Source organism: Trifolium pratense, linkage group LG2 (assembly GCF_020283565.1).
Source record: "Trifolium pratense cultivar HEN17-A07 linkage group LG2, ARS_RC_1.1, whole genome shotgun sequence".
Lineage (NCBI taxonomy): Eukaryota > Viridiplantae > Streptophyta > Magnoliopsida > Fabales > Fabaceae > Trifolium > Trifolium pratense.
In genome coordinates this window covers 73,992,882-74,015,968 of record NC_060060.1, presented here as the reverse complement: position 1 = coordinate 74,015,968, position 23,087 = coordinate 73,992,882, and the positions used below count along the sequence as shown (strand labels likewise).

Below are 23,087 nucleotides of genomic sequence, written 5' to 3'. Positions count from 1 at the left end.
CGATTTATTGTTTTCTTATAATTCTTATTTTCTTTTTCAATGTTACCTCGTATGCATTTTATATTTGTATCGTTGATAAATTATAAGTCACAAAATTAAGATATTGAGTTTGAGTGGTTTATGAACAATTTTTTGTCAGACTTTATTTACATTATGACCGAACTCTAAATTACCATAATTTTTATCTAAGAACTAAATGATTAATATCAAAATATAGATAAATTAAAAGTCACATAATTAAATATAATGGTTCGTCATACGCATTGCATCTTAGAACATCTCGAATGGTGCATAAAAAAAACATTTCTAATGATGATATCACTTTAAATTTTATACTCCATCCGGCCTTAATTATAAGCAAATTCTATTTTTTAGATTAATTGGAAAATCAATGTAATTAGCCTTAAGTAAGTCCAGATACATTGATATTCAAATGAATCTAAAAAGTAGAATTTACTTATAATTAAGGTCGGAGGGAGTACATTACAATAAGTCATCCCTACAATGTCATATAATACTTCTGCAACTCTAACATATTTTGCTTAATTGGTACAAAATTATGTAACTTCAAATTAATTGGTGAAATAATTTTTTGTCAAATTTTTTTTATACCACATCCAAACTCCAAATAAGTATGAAACCCTACCTCTAGAATTGACGAGTTAACACAAAAAGAAAATTGAATTTTTTTATCTCAATTTATTGTTTTTTAATTTTTTTAACCTTTTATCTTATTGTTAATTTTCTATGATGTGATTCATATCATTTATTAAGTCACACCAAAATCTAAACATCCATCTGTAAAATATGACTAATTAAGACACTATATCAAATCTTTTTATCATTTAGAAATAAGTATATTTTATTACCAAATAAGAAGAGATAAGTATATTTAAAGCCACTAAATTTAATCTATTGATGAGAGATTTATATAATATTAAATTTTAAGTTTGATTTTCATTACCAACCTTCTAAACTAAAAAAAAAGAAAAAGTATATTTATTTTTTTATCACAACTAAAAAAAATGATACTCGTGAGGGCCTCATGGGTTTAGGAGATGGAGAAGTAGAAAAAAATAGGTTTAATTAGTTTATTGGTCCCTTAAAGACATTTTAGGTTTCACAATGGTCCCTTAAAGAAAAAAAGGCTCAGATTGGTTCCTTAAAGAAAAAAATACCCGGATTGGTCCCTTAAAGACATATATGTTTGCCATATTGGTCCTTTCCGTTAAATTTTAATTCCAAATATAACAAAAATTCCAATGGTTAAAATTTTAAAAATTAATAAGGTTTTTGGTAGACCACTTATACTTAATGGCATCCACAATCCAGTCAATTAAAACTAACGTTTTTTGTAAAAAATTGACAGAAAGGACCAATTGAGAAACGGATGTGTCTTTAAGGGACCAATCCGGACCTTTTTTTCTTTAAGGGACCATTGTGAAATCTAAAATGTCTTTAAGGGACCAAAAGTCTAATTAAACCAAAAAAATAAAGGAAAATGCTAACTAGTGCCCCCGGACACTAGTTAAAGATACTAATTATAGTAAAATTATATTAAAACGTGTGTAGTCAATGCTTGTAAAGTATAAAAAGTGTAACTTTCAATGCAAAAATTACTTTTTTTATATTCTTAACTAGTGCTCGGGGCACTAGTTACCATGACCCAAAAATAAAAAGCAAGAGTGTGAGCTGGATGCAGTGATCGCACGAATTAGTACAGTAGTGTTAAAAAAGGAGTCATTGGAGTAGTAGTTTGTCGTATATTGTACTACTAATCTAATCTAATCTAATATTATTGGATTGAAAGTGTGCACGTATGTTGTCCCTATCGGTCACAACCGCATATGTCGGGAGGATCCAACTCTCACATAGCTGGCGCCCCCTTTCCTAAAAATCATTATCATTCATAATAATTATTATTCCATAATCTGGCTCTTGCAAATCCAAAATCCAAATGCCTTCTCATTGTTCATCGACATTCGACACCACCTATTTGTTGCTATCTTCACATTGATTGTATGTGTGGACCCAATTTTCATCAAACACAGCTTTCATATCTTCTTCTATTCATCCTACGTCTAACGGTCCTCACTAGAATCTTTTTCTCAACTTTTTTTTTTTTTTTTTATGAAATATGTTAAGATAGTAAAAATAGAAATTATGTTTTAGAATTTGTGCATTTTAATTTTTTAAGCATTAAATATCTTGTATCATTAAATGTTAAATTTCTATATTAAAATACTTTATCATGTATCCTATATGCACATGTTAACAATACCTTTTTTTTTTCTTCTATATAATACTTCATCCGATTTTATATACAATGAACACTTTTGAAATTCTTTTGTCATTTTTATAAAAAACACTCTTTAAATTTATTTTTTATTAAATAGATAATCTCTTATATACCCTTATTAAATTGTATAAAATGCAACATATTCCAATATCATGCATTAATTACAAAAATACATTCCTAGTGTTAGTTTTGGAATAACACATACTCCCTCCGGTCTCATATATACGCAACAAAACAAAAAAATTGGAAGTCTCAAATATAAGCAAAAACTACTATAATGATTATGTTTATCATCAATATTTTAATTTTACCCTTAGTTTCACTTTTACCCATAATAAATAGTAATTTAATTTAAAACAAAAAATAAGGATAAAATTAAAAATGACATACTTTATCTAATCATTTACTCCACTTTCTTAAATGATGTTTTTTTTTGTTGCTTACATTCGAGATTAGGAGTACTAACATTTTAGAATGGTATATATATTTTTCTCAATGTGTTCCTTATATATAGGACCGGAAGAAGTAATAACAACTTCAATGAATTATATCAAATATGTACCGTTAGATTTGATCAATCCTACAGTTTAAATACTAACATAAAAGCTAAATAATAAAAATTAGAGAAAAAGGTCCCCATGAGCTTAGCTCAATTGGTTGGGACATCAGCATTTTATATGCAGGAGCTAGGGTTCGAACCCTGGACACTCCACTTATCCATCTTTAAAGGTGGAATTTCAAGCCACTAGGCTACCTGACCAAAAAAAAAAAAAAAAAAAAAAAAAAAAAAAATTAGAGAAAAGGTCGAGTGAATTATTTTCTTCTTTTTTCATCCTCCATGGTAACAACTAGATGGATCACGCGGTACCGCCATTTTCCCCCTAAGTGTTGTACAATTAAACTGGTTTTATTGTCCGATTAAACACATTAATGTTCACAAACTACGATCTCTAACAGTGTATTTTTAGGAGTGTTGAGTTTGTGAGATTAAGTGTTTATTAAGACAATGTTAAGTTACTTTAAGAGAGAGTTAAGTTACTATATGTACCGTAAAAAAAAAGTTACTATATGTATAAGTGAGATCCGATTAATTAGTAACAAAAAATAGATTTTTCCATCGTAAATGCTCTGATAGTGTTAAGTTACTTATACATGAAGAAAAACATGCATGTTAGACAAAACCATACATAAGTACCCAAAATCTTACCGACTCCGATTGCAGGAATGAATACTTACCGAAACAGTATAATATGAAAAAAAAAAAAATTAAAATATATTAATTTTTAATAAAGGTATATTGGGTATTTTTAAAAATATGTTGGGGTAGAATGAAGATGGTTGGGGTAGAATTTTTTTTTTTCATAGAATCAACATAGCCCAGGACATCTTGGGCCAACAAATGGGGCACTATGTTACATTTTCTACTAACTTGACTAAGCAGACACCCCATATGCTGATGTTGTTAACAATGTTCCCACTTCCCAAAATAAGTTAAGGACGAAACCTAAAAGTTTTTTTTTTTTTTTTTTTTTTTTTTAAGTTGATTGCACTATGTTAAATTTTTTTATTTTTTATTTTCTCATCTCCTAAGTTCTAACCCTAGCCGTCACATTTTTTCTTCTTCTTAGTTTATCAAAGAGGGGTGATTTCAGGTCAAATCTTGACCTAAAATCACCCCTCCAAATTGTTTTTTCTTTCTCGTTATTAAATAAGTGTGATTTTTCACATATTTGTTTGGTTTTGTGTTATTTGTTATCCCGTCCTTGTGCGGTGTATTTTGTTGTGCCGTCTCTGTGCGGTGTATTTTATTTTCCCGTCTTTGTGCGGTGTTCATTTGTTTCAGGTTGAAGGATTAGATCCGATCAAGTACAAATCTATCCAATGTCAACTTTTGTGTCATCAACGCTACAGATCTGGGGGCATGGACATTCCAGACACTTCAATATAGTCATATATGTAGGCTTATGTAATTTGCCGTTTTATGCTATTAACATGGATGCTGTGAGTTTGTTTGCAGATTCATCCTTTTTGTTTTTAGCAAATTTGAATTTGTATTACACTCTATCAGTTTGAATGAATGAATATCCTTTATTTTTAGTCAAAAAAAATTATTTCTTTCAAAATAAATGTCACTTTAGATAAAAAACATTGTTTCAAAATAAACGTCATTACAATTCTCACTGCATGTTAATATCAAAACATCTGGTTGGATCTGAGTCGGATTTAGGATCAAAAGTTGTAAAAATCTATCTATTAGTAACCGGCGAACAACCATTAAAACACAAATTAATTTTTTTTCCACTCTCTCAATCTCTTTTACTTTTGATTTTGTTGTTTTTAACCATATTTGATGTAAAAGATAAATGTTATATTTTATAAGCTTGTAATATGTTGATGAATGAAGTGTGAAAAATATTTTAATATTCTAGATATTTTTTAATTTTCACTCTTTTTTTTTCCTTTCAAAACTAGTATCCGGCCCACTTGACCGTCTAATATGGTTCGGGGGTCAGTTCTGACATAAAGTGGTTCCAACCCCCGACCGATTGCAGTCGGGTGAATAAACAATGTTTCTCCCTATCAAGTCCAGTGCCAATCACCACTGGACTAACTAACGATTGATATTTTCAGTTCTCTTTTATTTGACATATTATTGTATTTAGATCTATACAAATTTGACAAAACATACTAAATATCACTCTTTTTGTTGTTTATTTAGTTATTCGTTGTTGTCTTGTGTACGATGTATTCAATTAATTGAAGAATAAGAATTTTTGGATCAATAAGATTTTATATGTAACAACAAAGTTTCAATATAATCTATAGCAACCGACCCGTTCCATCATAAACTTGAACCCCTTCTAGGAGGAGCCAAACCCTTGGAGATGCTAATGCAAATTTTAACGAGTTAATTATGTTTTGTTTTGTGAGTTGCAATAAGAAAAGTACAAAACCCAGCTAAAAAGATTTATCCTCCGGTGACTTTATAGTCCTATCAAAGGAAAGTCAGGGCATGATAGTAAGTTCGTGTTAAACACACGCAATTCACTTTTATGATCTCTAACAAACAAACAAACAATTTGTTGCGATTTTGTGAAACACAGAATAACAGAACCAGGAGGCATGGCTACATGCGATGCCTAGCTCATTTCCTTTTCAAAAATCGATTCTCTCTGCTTTCCGTTACTTACTTATATTAATCAATTAATTAATTAAAATCATTCATCACATCAAATCAGCATTGATTATTTTAGGGTTTAGGTTTTCATTTCGCCAATTAAATGGCGACCGCGTCTCAGTCCCACCCTCACTCTCACTCCCACCGTTATATTGGTCCTCCCTCCGCCGGACCCGGTGATGCACTCAATCGCATCCTCGTCGACCTCTGCACCCGCGGCAACCCTAAGGTAACACTGTTATTCCTTTCACTTAATTTTCTTGCTGCAATTCAATTTAACATGAGCTGATTTATTTAATCGGATTAAATTTCCTTTCTCTAGGAAGGTGCTTCTTTAGCTTTTAAGAAGCATCTAGAAGAAGAAGCTCGTGATCTTAGTGGCGAAGCTTTTTCGCGATTTATGGATCAATTGTATGATAAGATATCTAGTCATTTAGAGAGTAGTGATGTTGCTGAGAATCTTGGAGCTCTTAGAGCTATTGATGAGTTGATTGATGTGGCCGTTGGTGAGAATGGTTCCAAGGTGTCCAGATTCTCCAGTTACATGAGGACTGTTTTTGAAGCCAAGCGTGATCCTGATATTTTGGTTCATGCTAGTAGGGTTCTTGGTCATCTTGCTAGAGCTGGCGGAGCTATGACTGCTGATGAAGTTGAACGCCAGGTTACTGCACGTTTTGGCTATCGTTATAAGCTATTTCTCTCGGAGTTGAATGCCTGTTCTGATTTTTTTTTCCTTATGTTTTCAGGTTAAAATTGCACTGGATTGGCTTGAAGGGCCGAGAGTTGAGTATCGGCGATTTGCTGCTGTTTTAATTTTGAAAGTAAGTTTCATATTATTACTACTTTTTGTGTGAATTCATTAATTTTGAAAGTAAGTTTCATTATTCCTAGGATTCATTTTCTAGTCGGATAGTTTTTTTTTTTTTCCATATTTTTTGGAATTTACTATTTATTAAGAAATTATTTCAGCAATGAACTATTCTAAGAATATGAATGCACTATCTTTTTATTTTGGTCATTGTAGGAAATGGCAGAAAATGCTTCAACTGTTTTCAATGTCCATGTACCGGAATTTGTTGATGCTATCTGGGTTCCTTTGAGGGATCCAGCTTTGCCAGTTCGTGAGCGTGCTGTGGAGGCATTGCGTGCCTGTCTTAATGTTATTGAAAAGCGTGAGACACGATGGCGTGTGCAATGGTTAGTTCTTATTTTTTAAGTAGCATATAAACTGGCGTAAACGTAAAGTTGGTAGTAATAGTATTTTGTTGACTATGTTGACTTTGGTGACAGTTATTGTACCCAGACTAAAGGACACGAGAAAACAGTCTCACTAAAGACTAGTTTAAACAATCAGAAGTTGAATGTGTAGTTGTAAACTAAAGACAGCTCAACGGCTTGCCTGCTGCTACTTTACATTTCAGTATAATAAACTAATGCATAGACTCATAGCACTGAACATAAGTTCAAGTTCTTGTCCAAACTGTCAATAGTTATGTAACACATTTTATTATCATTTGTTTCTACTTGATGCTGTTATGTTACAGATTTATTCCGATTATTAGATTATATAATCCTAGCTTGATACCAATGGAAGTTTATATATTATTGTCAGTGATGTTAGGGGGTGTTTAATGATGTTCCTTACTATACTTAACAAACACTGTAATGAAGTAATAAATGAGACAAACTTTGACACTAACGTACTTGGTTTTTTATTTTGTGTCATTGTTCTCTACGGTGGGAGCAAAAATAATGGCCAGGGCTTTTAGCAATAATAATAGTACTATGGAATAGCAATAATAGTATAATAGTTTTGGCTTGTTGTGAGCAATGAATGGTTATATCTTTGGTTACCTGAATCCACATCAATGAGTGATGAAGTTGGTGTTGAATTATCGAGTTTGATTGGAGTATTTATGTCATTTACTTTTGGGTGTATGATTTCTGTTGACTTTTATCTTACAGCTTGCTTAGATTTCTTTGATAATTTATTGCACAATGTATCAATATTAGAGAGTAAATCCTTTATTTGCTATCTGATGGCAGGTATTATCGAATGTTTGAGGCTACACAGGATGGATTAGGTAAAAATGCCCCAGTGCACAGTATACACGGTTCGTTGCTTGCTGTTGGAGAGCTTTTGAGGTTAATAGAATTTTCATCATTTGCATTGTTGATATGTAGATGTTTTATAAATTATTCAAAACTAGCATTCTTGAATATTGACAAATTTTGTCCACCTATATTGAGCATTATTATATGTTTGTTTACAAAAAGAGACACACCCAAACCCACCCACACACACCCACACTCACAATGTCTGCAGGTTTGGAAGTAGTTGCCTGGTTTGTTTAAGCACCATACTAATCAACGTAGTTTGTTGCTAGCTCTCGGTCCTTTAGGACTCGTGCTTTAGAAAAGCTATGTTTCAAGACATGTATGCTAAATAAATATGAAAATATAATGGGAGTTGTTAATAATTGACTATCAATCTTTGACGAGATGGACCAAATATGGCAATAATGGATTGTCAAACTCGGAAATATTTGATTATCGAGATAACTTGTGGTCTATAAATCCACCGCTCGTACTACCTTACCTTTTGTCGAAACTTAAGAGCCACTTTGCATCTGGTTATCATCGACACCTACCATTCAGTTTCATTACTCTATTGAATTTAACATGTTTAGACTCTGTTTGCAAAAAGAAGCAGTAAACTAATAGTAGACGAGTTTATAGTGGACAAATAAGCAAGGTGATTGAATTTGAAATGTTAGGCTGAATTAACTGATAAGCGATAAAAAAAAAAAAAAAGAGATTTAAGAAAATGTTTATATACTTTCAAATATTTACCGGAATTACCGCTATTAAATATTTAGTCGGTCGTAGGGCCGGATACCAAGTTTTCAAAAAAAAAAAAAACTTTTTTTTTCTTGACAAAGCTATTAATACTTATTTAAAATTAGTATCATATTTAAATTAAATTTTTGTTTAAAAATTTACTCTCACTCTGATATATTTTTAGTAAGTGAAATGATTTAGTATTAGTATTTTTTGTTTTTTTGGGTGGGTGGTATAGAAAGAATTTTAATTAAAATAGTTAAGGTAAAAATGAGAAAAAACTATTCCCTCAAATATTACTTCAAACAATGTATGAAGAAACCTTATGATCTAGTGAAAAAACGCTACAATATAGGTGAGATAGGCTAGTTTACGAAACACCTCTATTTTAGTCTAACAAGCTTATAAGCTAGTCAAATATACTCATAGCTAGTGAGTGAGACTTTCCGAACAGAGCCTTAGCCATAACATTGTCAACATACATTTATAATTGAAATTAAATGGTGAGTTTATGCCCATTGGGCTTCTGTTATCAACAAAGTACTATAAGGTCAAATTTGGTTTATCGTAATCAGTTTATCTTTTTAATTAACTTAATAAATGTATCATCATGAAATTAGTGTCAGATTCTAATTATTAATCTTCTCATTATATCTGTAATTGAATGGTTTGGTACTAATTATGGTTGTGAAGGAATACCGGTGAGTTCATGATGTCAAGATACCGAGAAGTTGCCGAAATAGTTCTTAGATATCTAGAGCACCGGGATCGGCTTGTTCGCCTGAGCATAACTTCGTTGCTACCTCGAATTGCACATTTTCTGCGCGATCGTTTTGTTACCAACTATTTAACAGTACGTTGATTTGCCTTATTACTTAACTATGCTTTTTAAACTGGGAGGAGGAGAATGAAGGATTTTGAGTGATTTCAAAATTTTACTTTAATGCCTATTGAAATGAAATTCCTTGCAGATATGCATGAATCATATTCTTTCCGTCTTGAAAGTTCCTCAAGATCGTGATAGTGGGTTCATTGCTCTTGGAGAGATGGCTTTGGCACTGGACGGGGAACTTAGCCATTATTTGCCGACAATAACTACTCATTTACGCGAGGCGGTATGTTACGGTATCTGTTATCAGATGTCTGTCTTGTGCCGTATTTTTTTTCTTTCTCTTGCTGCATGTTTCATTTCTTATTTAGAGGAGTGCTTGGTTATTTTTTTTTGTTCTATAACACATGACAAGGCCATCTTTTGACAGTTTAGTCATTTTATAAATGTAGATTGCTCCACGTAGGAGTAAACCTTCACTTGAGGCATTGGCTTGTGTTGGAAATATTGCAAAAGCAATGGGGACCACTACTGAACCTCATATTCGTGGACTTCTGGATGTTATGTTTTCTGCTGGTCTTTCGACCGTTCTTGTGGAAACTCTTGAGAAAATAAGTATGAGGTATGTGGCTGGCTTTGAACAGAGTCTTTCACCTTTCTATTGAACAGTTTAAAAGTATTTTCTATCTTTGTTATTCAGCATTCCATCTCTGATGCCAACCATTCAAGACCGGTTGCTCGACAGCATATCTATGGTTCTTTCTAAATCCCCTTATCTTGGGAGGCCTGCACAAAGCGTTGGTAGAGGAACAATTATAAATGTCAATCAGCAAGTTTCAGAGCTTAGTGGTTCTGCTCTTATACAACTTGCTTTGCAGACTCTTGCTCGCTTTAACTTTAAGGTTCTGTATACTCATTTTATGTATGAACTGCTGGCACATATGAAAACAGCCTCACTTTTTTTGGTATTCCTAAGTCATCCGAAAATGGCTAGAGGTTGTAACACCATTTTACTGTGTTGATATAGGGCCATGATCTACTTGAGTTTGCCAGGGAATCAGTTGTTGTCTATTTGGATGACGAGGATAGATCTACACGAAAAGATGCAGCTCTATGTTGTTGCAAATTAATTGCTACTTCTTTCTCTGGTATTGCGAGTGCACATTTTGGTTCTAACAGGTTGTCTCGTTCAGGGGGGAAGCGCCGTCGTCTTGTTGAGGAGGTTTGGTGTTTACCAATATTTATTTTTTATAAGTTTTTCAATTTATTTGTTCTTGAAATTTTTTATTTCTAAAATCCCATGTTAAGAACCTTTTTGTAATTGGAGTTGCTTGGTTTAGGGTTTAGAGTAATCCTCTTTGTAATACACGCAGAGCGACTAGAGTGCTTTGTGATATTGCGGAGTTTATTGTTTTGTATGAGTTTCACTCTTTCAGTTCTTCCGACGTGGATGCATTGTGATCCCCGTGTTGTAATCTTTGTGGTATTTTATTTTCTGCAGCTTGTGGAGAAGCTTCTCATTTCTGCTGTTACAGATGCTGATGTTACCGTACGCCACTCTATCTTCACTTCTGTTCACGGAGATAGAGGTTTTGATGAGTATTTGGCACAGGCTGACAATTTGAGTGCAGTATTTGCTGCTTTAAACGATGAGGTAGAATTAGACTGGATACCTTTTTTGGTTAGATGTCATGCTATATGGCCTTCAGATTTTGATTTGCTATTGTTTGATCTTCCTTATGCTCGATCAACCAGTTTTTAACTTTCTATCTATTATCTAAGAATGTAGGATAGCTAGGTGTCGTGTAAGTAACATTTATCTCTTATACTTATAACTGTTGCACAAATATACTTGATGCTGCACACTGCTTTTAGGGGTCTTTTTTGTCGGGTTTGTTGAGCACTGTGTTGTGTATGATGGAGAAATTTATGTTCTCCTTCATTTATTAAGTTAATTCGTCCCATTAGTACAACTCAATTGATAACTGCAAGGATGTTTATATGCAGGACCATGGGTTCAAACCCGGGATTCCCCACTTCTCCACATTTAAATGTGTGTGAGTCTAGCCACTAGGCTACTTGGCAAAAATTAATTTCCAAAGTGCCTGGCTTTTTGACAATTGTGTTATTCATTCATTTAAAAAAAGTATAACAGATTGGAGATCCTATTACCTTTCTGTGACAAAATCATCATATGCTCCTTTACAGTAGGAACTTATTTTCCTGTAGTTCGTGCTTGGAGTGCCATTTTGTTAGATCTTGTTGATATCGTAGCACATCATTCTGCAGGATTTTGATGTTCGCGAGTACACAATTTCTGTGGCTGGAAGGTTGTCAGAGAAAAATCCTGCATATGTTCTTCCAGCTCTTCGTCGTTATCTCATACAGTTGTTGACATACTTGGGGCAAAGGTAACTTTGAAGATTGAGCAATGCTAACAACAAACTTTTTAACACACTCCTTTTCATTGGTTAAAATTCATGTGGGTCCCACTAAATCATGTCAATCCCATATAAATTTAGTGTAACCCACATGAATTTTAACCAATAAAAGAGAATGTGTTAAAAACTGTGTTAAGAGAGTGTATTGCTAGCATTATTCTTGAAGTTTTAATGAAAAGATTCATCGTTAGCTGGTGCAATGGAGAACAAATAACGTTTCTATTCCAATGCCCATATTAATTCTCTTGCTGTGTCAGCAGTGCGGATAGTAAATGCAAGGAGGAAAGTGCTAAGTTAATTGGCTGTTTGATAAGGAATTGTGAACGACTAATACTTCCATACATTGCTCCAATCCATAAGGTTTATCTTGTTGTGTTATTAAAGATACTTGTTTGTTTAAGTTTGTTTGGTATCTTGTTAATGATTTTCAAATTATATCAGGCACTCGTGGCCAGACTTATTGATGTTGGTGCCAATATTGGAATTATAAGTGGAGTCCTTGTAACTGTGGGGGATCTTGCCAGAGTGGTTAGTAAACTTTCCTTCTTTGTACTTTTTATATTTATTGTTAACTGAAGCCACTAGCCTCAGCTCCATTGTAAACAATTATTATTTTTTATTGTTAACTGACTAATTTGGGCTGTGTTATGGTTTTGTTTAGGGAGGTTTTGCAATGAGGCAATACATTCCTGAACTTATGCCTTTAATTGTTGAAGCTTTATTGGATGGAGCAGCTGTCTCCAAACGTGAAATAGCTGTTGCTACCCTTGGTCAAGTTGTTCAGAGCACTGGGTATGCATATGCTTGTTTTTGTTAACTAATATATAAAATATTTATGCATTTCTTTTTTGCATCTTTATATCTTTTTTGGGTTTTTTTTTACAATGTTTAAACCTATTCCAAAATTGGTGCATCTATTTGCAATTTTTACATTCATTTTTCATTTATTGATTAAATTGCATACTTAGTTTTGATTTTTTTTTTTTTTGTGATTTTCTAAAATCTGATATCATATGAAAGAATAAAATGAAGTTTGAATCAGATATCCAAGTTATATGCTCAGTTTTCTCTATTAATGTAGTTCAAATTTGTTTTACTATTTTGGCAGGTATGTTATTACTCCATATAACGAGTATCCACAATTACTTGGGTTACTCTTAAAATTACTGAATGGTGAGCTAGTGTGGTCTACCAGACGCGAAGTATTGAAGGTGATTATGAGAAATAATTAAAGTAATCTTCTGATATGGGTACAAATGTGGTATTTAAATTATAATTGGTTTCTGCCAGGTTCTTGGTATAATGGGTGCTTTGGATCCTCATTTGCATAAACGAAATCAAAAAGCACTGCCAGGGCCTCATGGGGAAGTTTCACGCCCTGCTTGTGATTCAAGTCAACAGATTCAGTCTATGGATGAATATCCCACGGACTTGTGGCCTTCTTTTGCTTCATCAGATGACCATTATTCCACGGTAGCATATTACTATTTATTCCATGTTAATATTTATAATTTTCTTGTAATGATTGATACTTATAATGTTTTATTTTTCATTTAAGGTTGCGATTAATTCTCTCATGCGTATTTTGAGGGATCCGTCACTTGCTAGTTACCACTTAAAGGTCGTCGGGTCTCTGATGTTCATATTCAAGGTATGCAACCATGACAGAGGCACTGTCTTTTGTGTTTCCTTCTTTCTTCCCTCCTGTTTTTTGTTTGGGCTTGAAAGGATTTAAATCCTTCTGATTTGTTCTCTTCTGTATAAGGGAAAATAAGACAAAGTAGCTGTTGACTTTGTTCTGTTTATGTTATTTCTCTCCCTGCACGTATGTTAATGTAACTCATTTTGATAGAACTAGTGGCGTACTTGAAATTTTGGGAGGACATGAGCTTGAACCTTCTTTGGAGGAAACTTGAAATATAAATTAGATACTGTTTAGAGTTCCACATTGACTAGAATATGTCCTATGTAGTTCTTATGAGACTTGGGCAGTCTTCACCTTACAAGTCACCTTTATGGGGTTGATATTTGTACCGTTGTAACAGAGCTTTAATTTAGGAAAATAGGGATTAATCTATATTATGTAAATACTTTTGTACATAAAAAGATGACGTGTAGAAATAATATTAAAATCAATCTTGTTAGTTTGATTTCCTTACCCTGATCCAATTTTTGAAACTAATTAACAATTTAAGTTTTATTTTTGATTAGTTGAATTTGCTGATTTACAATCCATATATTATGGATAGCCACTGCTAATATGATTGAAATTTTGTTTGTGAGGTCAGTCAATGGGACTAGGCTGCGTTCCATACTTGCCAAAGGTTAGTCCTCAAACTTACATCTGTGATGGATCTAACTTCCCTGTTTTAGTGCCTAAGAAGTTCATGACATTTGAATTCATTTTCTTAACATGGGATACTTTGGGTGGTCGATATAGTTTTTGTTGATTATACCATGTGTTTTGCCCCTCCTTCTGGTAGGTTTTGCCTGATCTCTTTCACACTGTTCGTACATGTGAAGATAGTTTGAAGGACTTCATAACATGGAAGCTTGGAACTCTGGTGTCAATTGTGCGCCAGGTAGATTTTAATGTCCTCAAAATGTCAAAATGCATCCGATATTTTGTATGATCACTGTTTTTTTCCTTCCCACTGGCCTAATTATGTTGTTATTGTGCAGCACATTCGAAAATATTTGCCAGATCTGCTTTCTTTAGTTTCAGAATTTTGGTCAGCATTCTCTCTTCCAGCACAACCTCGTCCTACCCTTGGCTATCCAGTTAGTGTTGCAACTTCTCTAATTTTGGTAGAATAAACCGAGAGTTGTGGTTTAAGATTTTTATTTAGTTTCTTCTTCAATGTTACAGGTACTTCACCTGGTAGAACAGCTTTGCTTGGCTCTTAATGATGAGTTTAGGACATATCTTCCAGTTATTCTGCCGAGATGTATTCAGATAATCGGTGATGCCGAACGCATCAATGACTACACTTATGTTCTTGATATTCTCCATACTCTAGAAGTTTTTGGTGGTTTGTTTTCTTTCCTGTAGCATACTGTGCGTATTTTTATTCAAGTGCTATATCAAAATACCAGTTTGACTTTTGATTATGTGCAACTTAACCCCCTTGTATATCCAATTCCACCAATCAACTTCTTAAACTTAGATTGTGTAAATCACACTGTAACAATTATTTTTAAATTGCTAATGGAGTGGTGTATGTGACCTGTAAATTTTAAAATATAAACCTGAAATTCAAAAGAAAGAAAAGGGTGCCTCCAATGGTAAAAAAGGTTAAATATTTTTTGTTTCATGGGGGTAATATTGCTTTTACAATATAAAATGATATCATTATCGTACCTTAAGTGGTTGCTGTGGCTAGAAATCAGTATTGTCAAATTATCAAGTAGCAGCGCCTATAGAATAAAAAATCCACGTTTGTCCCAAACTTGATCTATTTTCCTAATAGAAATACTGAAGAGTCAGTGAGTATTTTCAATATATAAGCTACGCTCTGCCTCCATTCCTTTTCATTTGTATGCAGTGTACCTTTTCTTTAATATATAATAATTGACTTTATTCCTATTTTGGCCTAAAAGGAACATAGTTTTTTGGTTGCAATCATATTTTGGCCTTGTTTGTCTGGTTCGAGTACGAATATGTACTCTTCCTACAGGGGTGGGTTGAGTACCTCTTGTACTTTTACATTGATGTTTTTTCTTTATCAATATACATAATCTTATAGTTTTGCCACTTCAACTGTTATGCGGCTTCCGCTATATGCCTGCAACACTATCTGCTCAGATTTTTGGACTTCCACTATTTGATATCACTGCTAGAAATGGCAAACTGACAATATTCTTCCTGGTTATGCAGGGACTTTGGATGAGCATATGCATCTACTTCTTCCTGCTCTGATTCGTTTGTTTAAAGTGGATATCTCAGTTGACATAAGACGTGCTGCAATTAAAACTTTGACAAGATTGATCCCTCGTGTGCAGGTTGGTTACCGAGCTTGCTTCTATTTTCCCATTTCTTTTAAATTGGATTTGTTTATGCTTACTAGCATGATATTTTTGTTTTTTTTTTGTTTGATATTTATGGTTTTAGTCTGATACTTGGCCCTTTTCCCTTTTGTCATCAGGTCACTGGTCACATATCCTCTCTTGTTCATCACTTGAAGTTAGTTTTGGATGGGTGAGTCTGCAATTTCTAATAATTCAAAATATATTGCCGAGCACATTGTCCTTTCACCTTTCAATTCTTTTGACTTGATGTTTAAACTTTCAAGTTAATGTTAGTTAAGGAAATATTTGTTTCTAAATGTGAGTAATGATAATGATTATTGAGAGATTTATGCCAAAGTAAATTGTGAAGCAGAAGTATGCAGATCCATGAAGTCCTTACACAGAAGTTTATTCTGAATTATTGGTGGAACTATCTTATGGTGCAGCTTCTCAGTGTCTTCTTCAATCTTAGTATTTTAATCAAGTCATGGGTTATTCTTAAAGGAATTGCTAAAACTGCTTGACAGCTTGTTCTCCGATGTAGGGAGAGTGATGCATTTTGGGGAGATAATATTTATAATTAATTTTGTATAAAGGCAATAGTAAATTGGAACTAAGGATATGCAATTGAGGATTTAGGGATTAATCATCAATAATTTTGGAATTTGGGTTTTTCCCGCAGGCATATCATATCCCTTGCTGAATGTGTTTGATCTCTTATTGCATATTAGCTTTCCTTGAGTTTTAAGTTTGTGTTGCTTGTCTTTATAGATTTTAAAGTCTGTTGAGTAAGCTATAGAAGCCATGTTATCTATCTTAAGGACTATAGCTGCTCGTAATACTGGGCATTAAATTTTTTGAGTTTGTTCCTTGCTTCTTTGTTCGTGTTCTATATCACATGTTGTCTTCCTTGAATTTTGAAATTTTTGTCGTCCCTATTTATGTAATTGATATTTGCCGTTAAACCAGGGGCGTTAATACTATTTTTAGTTTTCCTAATGTCACTGGAGTTCCGTAATTTTCTCCTTTAGTTCTTGTTCTTATCGTCAGTTGCATTCTTTGTTAGCTGACTTGGTGATGTCTATCAACTGTACTTCAAATTTACAGGAAAAATGATGAGCTCCGGAAGGATGCTGTGGATGCACTTTGTTGTTTGGCTCATGCGCTTGGCGAGGATTTCAAGATTTTCATACCATCAATACATAAACTTCTTCGAAAATATCACTTGCAGGTTTTTCCCCCCTCTTAATCCCCACTACTCCCCCCCCCCCCGAATGTCTTTAATCTGTCCTAAAAGTTCTAAAAGTGATATATTGCAACAGCACAAGGAATTTGAGGAGATTGAAGGGCGTTTACAGAGACGCGAGCCACTAATCCTTGGGACCACAGCTGCTCAAAGACTGAACCGACGACTTCCTGTTGAGGTTATTAGTGATCCGTTAGATGATGCGGAGAATGATCCTTATGAAGCTGGATCTGATGCTCACAAACTCAAAGGTCATCAGGTATGCTCTTGTGATGAGTTGTAAATATTTTTATCCTTTTATTGTTGCCTTGGGCCATTGAGGAATATATCTACTGAGCTTATTTTCATTGGCTTTGAATGAAAATATAAACTGATCTAAGAAAGTTGGTTGTTGAAGTTATAGGGTTTTAGACAGGTAAAACAAAGAATGTGACTTTGAATTATCATCATGGTTTTTATCATGATGTTCCAAAAGACTAAGTACTGAAACTTGTTTACTCTAAAACTAGATTTGTAATCCTAATCGAATTAAGAAGCTAACCATGTCAGTACTTCAATTAATTATTGAAGGATAATCAATAATACATTGTGTGGTTCTTGTGATGTGAGAAACTGTGCACTCTTTCTGCCAGTAATAAAGAGGAGTATAATTAAGACTCCGAAATGTTGATCCAACCGTTGACTTTTAAGAAACATTGATGTGTGATGGGAGAAATAAACCAACAGCATAAAACTATGTGCTAGGCGTGTCCCACTTAAATGGATATACAACTGTTTTTAAAAAAATTCTCAAGGAGGATCTGCAACAAATCATTTGCTAAATGTAGGTTTAATTTGCACCATTGTCTTAATGAAGGATTACACATTAGAGGATACCTTTGAAACTAGTTTAGACTTTGGAGTGCGGGTAAATGTGATCTAGAAATAAGATCTACATAAAATGTGGTTTAGAATCTCTGTACTTTTTTCATGGATAATGCTAGCAACACACATTTCAATACACTATTTTATTTGTTAAAATTCATATATGTCCCACCAAATTGATATGGGATCCACATGATTTGGCGGGGTCCGTATAAATTTTAACCAATTAAAGATAGTGTGTGTGTGTGATAGAGAGTGTGTTGCTAGCGCTCATCTTTTTTTATTGATGGCTTGAAAATTCTCATATAGGTTAATGATAGTCGATTACGATCTGCTGGGGAGGCTTCTCAGCGAAGTACAAGGGAAGATTGGGCAGAATGGATGCGGCATTTTAGCATTCAACTTCTAAAGGAATCTCCTTCTCCAGCCTTAAGAACCTGTGCTAGGCTTGCACAGTTGCAGGTTTCATAGGATATTTGTATCATTCATTTTAGCATGGGCGTTGTTTTGTTTTTTTATCTGATTTTCATTTTCACTGGGTTTTGCAGCCTTTTATTGGGAGAGAATTGTTTGCAGCTGGATTTGTCAGCTGTTGGGCACAGCTGAACGAGGCTACTCAGAGACATATGGTTCGAAATCTGGAGATGGCATTTTCATCTCCACATATTCCTCCGGAAATTTTGGCAACTCTTCTCAACTTGGTACAGATTCTCATCTTTGTGATTATATTGAATCTTAAACGTGAGCGATGCTATTTTTTCTTTAATTTCTCCCTAAAGAATACTGGTTGGGGATATCTTGTTTAAAATTACCAAAGGTGAAAGTTATCTTGTACAGCAGGCAATTTAGATAGTAAAGTAATTGTGTTACTGTTTGCAGCTACTTGTTGCTTTTGATATTACAATTTGAAAAATATATTCACACATTGGTGGATATTTGCTGTTGCTAAATATAGTTTTTTTTCCGTATCATATACTCTGATCTCTATATATATATATCTTGATCAGCCCTTGCAAATATTTTGGATATGCAAGGTAGGACTACCTACAGTAAGGAAGAATGATACAAGCGGTCGTTCGATCGAGAGACCCCTGAACCTCTCCCAATTCAGACTTACAACTGCTTTTCACATTTTGACCTTGAGGATAAGGTGATTGCTTTAGAGGGGAATGTAGCAGACAATGTACAAAGGGATTCAACTGACTAGTGATGAGCTTGCATTTGTAACTAACCAGCAGATGTAATAAATAGGAAGGAGAGGGAAGTGAGAAGTTTTGGATTCAACAGTTTCAGTATTTACATAATCCTTCACCTTGAGGACAAGTTGAATATTTAGGAGGGGAGTATTGATAGGAGTTATGTTGGTTATTATTTAATAAGACCTAGTAGAAAAAAATAAGGCACGTTGCCTATAAATAGAGGTCAGAGAATATGTATCTTGTCATTTCATTTGAGAGGCACATGGCTTTTTGGCATTTGGAGTTAAGGCAGACCCTGGGTGTGCTACCATTGTTCTGTAACAAATGGGATTTCTTTCCCAATATAATTATAATACCAGTTGGTTCTGTCATAGGCCTATAATTGGCTGACCCTTTTCTCAAGTAACAAGGGCACATCTTGTGGTTGAAACCACTCTAGGTCTGTAAATTGTAATCATGACTTCACTTTCATCCTGACTTTCTTATTTGAATGTACCGATTTCGGCATGCTACCTGATAAGCTATGGGTATGGGGAGATACTGCAATCACGGAGAATCGAGGTAATAAAGGCTGTCACACCATGCATAGACCCCCTGTTGAAGAACAGATGGTAAATCTCACCAACAGTTATTTAGCCATGCAAGAAACCAATAAAATCATCTTCAGTCTAGTAAAAGTAGTAGATTAGATGGAGTGGAGGTTGGTGATCTTATAGTTAGAGTTGTGGGGAGACCAATAGACTCCCTGAAACTGTCAGAAAGTCTTAGATTTGCGCATTGAATACAAGTGTTTTGTTTTGTCTTGTAGCTGACCACATCTATTGGTCAATGTTTTGGTTGTTGTCTTTGTTGTTGTGTATTGTCTCTGTTTTTTAGAAAATAAATTCAATGTTTTGGTCCTAGAGGGATCTTTTTTCAAGCATTTATTAAGCCAAACTTGCTGCTATTTGGAAATTATATCGTTCATGTTTGGGTTTTTGGGAAACACTGGTTAGACATTTAGTCATAAATTATTCATATTGAGAGTTTAAAGATGCACGGAGAGAGACAATACTGACATTTTTCTATTTTTGGAAGTTACACTCACTTGCTTTTGTTAATTGTATCTGTAGGCCGAGTTCATGGAACATGATGAGAAACCTCTTCCTATTGACATTCGCCTTCTTGGCGCTCTTGCAGAGAAGGTCCTGCCCTTTTTTATTAACTGTCGTTGGGTGTGTTTGTGTCTGCGTGCATGCATGCATGTCCTTTAGCACAAGATTTTCTTTTGAACGTTTTAACCCTGTTGTGTTGGATATTTTCCTGACTTCGCTTATCTTTTCCATGCAATGTTAATCTTTTATATTGAACTATAGTGTCGTGCATTTGCAAAAGCCTTGCACTATAAAGAAATGGAATTTGAAGGGGCTCGTTGTACCAAGATGGATGCTAACCCAGTTTCCGTAGTTGAAGCTCTTATTCACATAAACAACCAATTGCACCAACACGAGGTTTGTTTTTAAAATTAGTTTCTTCTCAAGTTTACCAGTTGGCTGCTACTCTCATAGTTTTGACTTTGCTATCTCTGTATTTCAATCAAACATCAAACATTCACTTTTGTAGGCTGCTGTTGGAGTATTGACCTATGCTCAACAACATCTAGAATTTCAACTTAAGGAGTCATGGTAATGTTTGGTCTATATCTCTAGAACACTATTGAGAATATTAGTTACTTATTGTATAATATACATTAGGTATGAGAAACTGCAGCGATGGGATGATGCCCTCAAGGCATATACTGCAAAGGCGTCTCAAGTAACAAGTGCACAACTTGTGTTGGAAACTACTTTAGGTCTGTAATCGTGACTTCACTTTCATTCTAACTTTCTTAGTTTGAGTTATTTCGACGTGCACCAATTTTGGTTGTAAGCCATGGGTATGAGAATACTGCAATCTCTGATAATTGAGGTAATATTTATTTCATGTTTTGCGAGTTCCCTTTGATCTTGGGTGTGGACAATGCATAGGTACCAAGATCTTGTTTTTAATTAGAGTATTGTTTGGGTGTGGTGGTGAGAAAAATGGAACTTTGATTGTTGGGTGAAACAATGGATGTTTCCTACAAATAAGAGGGGGAGATTGAGAGAAAGAGAGAGAGAGAGCTGCCTAGTTATTTGAGCAAATTGGGGCTTTTGGGAGGTGCAGACCCTTGAAGTTCTGCAATTCATTCTGTAATTTGGGAATTCCTCCCTAGTTATTTCCATTAAAGATACTGAGCTCTATCAAGCTGTTGGCGGACTTGATCATTGATTCTTTCATACCATTTCATGAACCAACAAAAATCGACTAGTATCTCTCATATGTGTCCTCCCTAATGTGATCACATAGCATCTCTTGCAATGGGAATTTATTAACCCTGCATGTTTGTACTGCTGTTTTCCTCTTCTCCCTGATAAACTGGAAGTATATCTCAATACGTTTGATCCTCTCGGGGAAAACCGGATTAGAGGCAATATGCAATGCTGCTTGATTATCACAAGTTATTATCATTGGCTTGCCTCTCAATTTGAAGCTCTTTGAGTAACTATTTCAACCAAATGAGCTCACAAGTTACTAATGTCATGGTTTTGTATCCAGCTTCAGTACTGGCTCTTGCAGCTGCACTTTGTTTCTCACTTTTCAGGATATGAAGTTTCTTCCAGTAAGAACACAATACCCAGAAGTATATCATTTATAAACGGATGAGCCTGTAGAAAAATAAGACCACATCTTAAACCGGGATGATGAGTCTATCTCAGCACCATAATGCTTCCAGACGCATGGCTACAAACAACCGTTCAGGAGAACACACATGAGAGAGACGTGGCACTTGAGAGTGTGTGGTAGGGTTGTTCAGGCTGCTTTTATGGGTTATGGTAGATCTGCTTGTCGTGAGTCTATTGGTTTGAGTGGGTGTTGGAAATGTCAGCGGAAAACAAGGTGGCTGAAGGAAAATCAAGTCAAAATGGTTTCGCTGAGTGGTCACAACACTGAAGGAGCTAATCAGAGTTGAACAAAAAAAGTTCTTACCAGAGGACAGTGGATCCACCTAATAAATATTGTTTTGGAACTGTCTCTCTTTAAGTTCCAGATGCCATGTTGAATGAGAGAAAACAGAGGCATTATATGGTGAATTCGTGTGTTTAAACTATAGCATTGAGACTCTATTATATAGGCTCTCAGAAAATCAATATACAATCACAACCTTAATTACATAATAACTATGATATCATGTCTATCATAACCTTAATTACCCGAAGTCTCTTAGTAACTAACTCTGTAGTTCATTTGTAATTAGCGTTAACTGGTTGTAAACCAGTGGAGTCAAAGCCTATACAAGGATCCCTTCCCCCATAATTGTAACAGAATTGATAACAAAAAATATTCAGTTAGAATCTCTCTCTCTCTCTCCCCCCTCTTAAACTATGATCTCAAAACTGAGATCATCAGAAATCTAATACATGTTAGCATAATATGTTAATCTATAAAATATCACTCTTTGCAGTTTCCTGGAAAAAAAAATTAAATGTAGAGGAAGACTGAGAAATCTTATGTGCTGAACTGTTTAAGAATAATTTAGATTTTAAATGCTTTATCTTTAAACAAGATTTTTGATAAGATATTGTGATATCTTTTAAATGGTTTACCTCACGTCCTCACCTAGTCAGAAAGGACTCTTGTTGTTTGTTTTGGAAACATGTGAGCCAGGAGCTTGTTTTGCAGGTAGGATGAGATGCCTTGCTGCATTAGCTCGATGGGAAGAGTTAAGTGATCTATGTAAGGAATATTGGACCCCAGCTGATGCAGTAACCCGTCTTGAAATAGCACCAATGGTGGGTTTATATTCTGTTTATGTGTGATTGACATCTTCTACTGCCTGTGTTTATGGTAATATTCTTTTTTGTTTTAGGCTGCTAATGCTGCTTGGAACATGGGAGAATGGGACCAAATGGCAGAATATGTGTCTCGGTTAGATGATGGTGATGAAACAAAACTTCGAACTGCGGGAAATAATGCTTCTAGTGGTGATGGAAGTAGTAATGGTACCTTCTATAGGGCTGTTCTATCAGTTCGCAGAGGAAAGGTATTTAAAGTTGTTGATGAAATCCACTTCTTTGTTTTTTGTTTCTTTTTCCAATTTAACTTATAGAGTGACTACAATCT

General features: G+C 34.4%; 1 protein-coding gene across 1 annotated transcript in view; it reads left to right on the top strand.

Annotated features, from left to right (window-relative positions):
- Window positions 1-5,145: 5,145 nt before the first annotated feature.
- LOC123907857 (serine/threonine-protein kinase TOR) overlaps window positions 5,146-23,087 on the top strand; it is a 29,922-nt gene continuing 11,980 nt past the window's right edge. The window contains exons 1-34 of the mRNA XM_045958275.1: window positions 5,146-5,706; window positions 5,800-6,138; window positions 6,224-6,298; window positions 6,502-6,674; window positions 7,524-7,622; window positions 9,012-9,171; window positions 9,290-9,433; window positions 9,600-9,769; window positions 9,848-10,049; window positions 10,175-10,369; window positions 10,649-10,801; window positions 11,437-11,558; window positions 11,849-11,948; window positions 12,030-12,116; window positions 12,250-12,380; window positions 12,697-12,799; window positions 12,879-13,061; window positions 13,147-13,239; window positions 13,877-13,912; window positions 14,072-14,170; window positions 14,271-14,369; window positions 14,458-14,620; window positions 15,466-15,590; window positions 15,734-15,786; window positions 16,704-16,827; window positions 16,919-17,101; window positions 18,016-18,168; window positions 18,255-18,407; window positions 20,018-20,089; window positions 20,261-20,395; window positions 20,508-20,569; window positions 20,639-20,736; window positions 22,647-22,756; window positions 22,834-23,007. Coding sequence (XP_045814231.1) covers window positions 5,581-5,706; window positions 5,800-6,138; window positions 6,224-6,298; window positions 6,502-6,674; window positions 7,524-7,622; window positions 9,012-9,171; window positions 9,290-9,433; window positions 9,600-9,769; window positions 9,848-10,049; window positions 10,175-10,369; window positions 10,649-10,801; window positions 11,437-11,558; window positions 11,849-11,948; window positions 12,030-12,116; window positions 12,250-12,380; window positions 12,697-12,799; window positions 12,879-13,061; window positions 13,147-13,239; window positions 13,877-13,912; window positions 14,072-14,170; window positions 14,271-14,369; window positions 14,458-14,620; window positions 15,466-15,590; window positions 15,734-15,786; window positions 16,704-16,827; window positions 16,919-17,101; window positions 18,016-18,168; window positions 18,255-18,407; window positions 20,018-20,089; window positions 20,261-20,395; window positions 20,508-20,569; window positions 20,639-20,736; window positions 22,647-22,756; window positions 22,834-23,007 — 4,494 coding nt within the window. The 5' untranslated portion in view covers window positions 5,146-5,580. The remainder of the gene's footprint in view (window positions 5,707-5,799; window positions 6,139-6,223; window positions 6,299-6,501; window positions 6,675-7,523; window positions 7,623-9,011; window positions 9,172-9,289; window positions 9,434-9,599; window positions 9,770-9,847; window positions 10,050-10,174; window positions 10,370-10,648; window positions 10,802-11,436; window positions 11,559-11,848; window positions 11,949-12,029; window positions 12,117-12,249; window positions 12,381-12,696; window positions 12,800-12,878; window positions 13,062-13,146; window positions 13,240-13,876; window positions 13,913-14,071; window positions 14,171-14,270; window positions 14,370-14,457; window positions 14,621-15,465; window positions 15,591-15,733; window positions 15,787-16,703; window positions 16,828-16,918; window positions 17,102-18,015; window positions 18,169-18,254; window positions 18,408-20,017; window positions 20,090-20,260; window positions 20,396-20,507; window positions 20,570-20,638; window positions 20,737-22,646; window positions 22,757-22,833; window positions 23,008-23,087) is intronic.